The sequence below is a fragment of the Penaeus monodon genome, chromosome 31 (assembly GCF_015228065.2).
Source record: "Penaeus monodon isolate SGIC_2016 chromosome 31, NSTDA_Pmon_1, whole genome shotgun sequence".
In the NCBI taxonomy this organism is placed as follows: domain Eukaryota; kingdom Metazoa; phylum Arthropoda; class Malacostraca; order Decapoda; family Penaeidae; genus Penaeus; species Penaeus monodon.
In genome coordinates, this window is record NC_051416.1 from 30,095,548 (window position 1) to 30,096,295 (window position 748).

General features: G+C 37.4%; 1 protein-coding gene across 4 annotated transcripts in view; it reads right to left on the bottom strand.

Annotated features, from left to right (window-relative positions):
- The window catches only part of LOC119593160 (sodium/hydrogen exchanger 9B2-like), an 18,959-nt gene that overhangs the window by 13,657 nt on the left and 4,554 nt on the right, over positions 1 to 748 (bottom strand). For all 4 annotated transcript variants that reach the window (XR_005230503.1, XM_037942128.1, XM_037942127.1 and 1 more), the window contains exon 7: positions 149 to 414. Coding sequence is in view for 3 of the 4 variants with exons in the window: in XM_037942128.1 (XP_037798056.1) it covers positions 149 to 414 (266 nt within the window). In the remaining variant the exon portion in view is untranslated. The remainder of the gene's footprint in view (positions 1 to 148; positions 415 to 748) is intronic.

Below are 748 nucleotides of genomic sequence, written 5' to 3' on the forward strand. Positions count from 1 at the left end.
TTACCTTTATAGCTCTTTATGTAAGTAGTTATCAAATTATTTGGAAACAGCAACTCCACCTAACATTTCTATCACAAAAAATCAACAATATAAATTATATCACTATCATCAAATAAATATCTAACCCCAAACAAGAGCATATTCTTACCTCAAGGCAGCAGACCATGAATGATCTAAATTACTCCCAATAACATTAATGCCAGGTATACTGCTAAACAGTATGCCCACCACCAGACTCCCCAGCAGGGAGGGAAGGCCAATGTGTTTAACAGCTTCACCAGCCAGCATGGCAAACACATACAAGACGATGAGGCTGAAAAAGTTCCCGCCTGGAAGAGCCTCTTCGCCAGTGATAGAGATCAGGCAGCCCCAGAAGGCAAGGCCAATTAACAACCATAGCAGGCAATTCCCAACCTAAAAGAAGAAAAGCAATAATTACATAATAATAATGGTAATTATAGCTTGTACATTGTGCATGGTATTGTAGTTTCAACAACCATGCTCCACATCTATGTTTTAGAAACATAAATGAAAAAAGATAGACTACTCAACTCCTTTGGTGTGCATTCAATGCTAGAACTGTGCTATACATCCAAGCAGATTATATCAAATGAACATTTTAATCTCCAAAAATGACTGATGTGTGCAGAGATATTAAAATGTAAGCATTATAAGAAAATGACCCTGAAGTTCTGTTCTCCATGAATCAAAGACTTCACCCATGAGCAGAAGGTAATTGCACTATCTA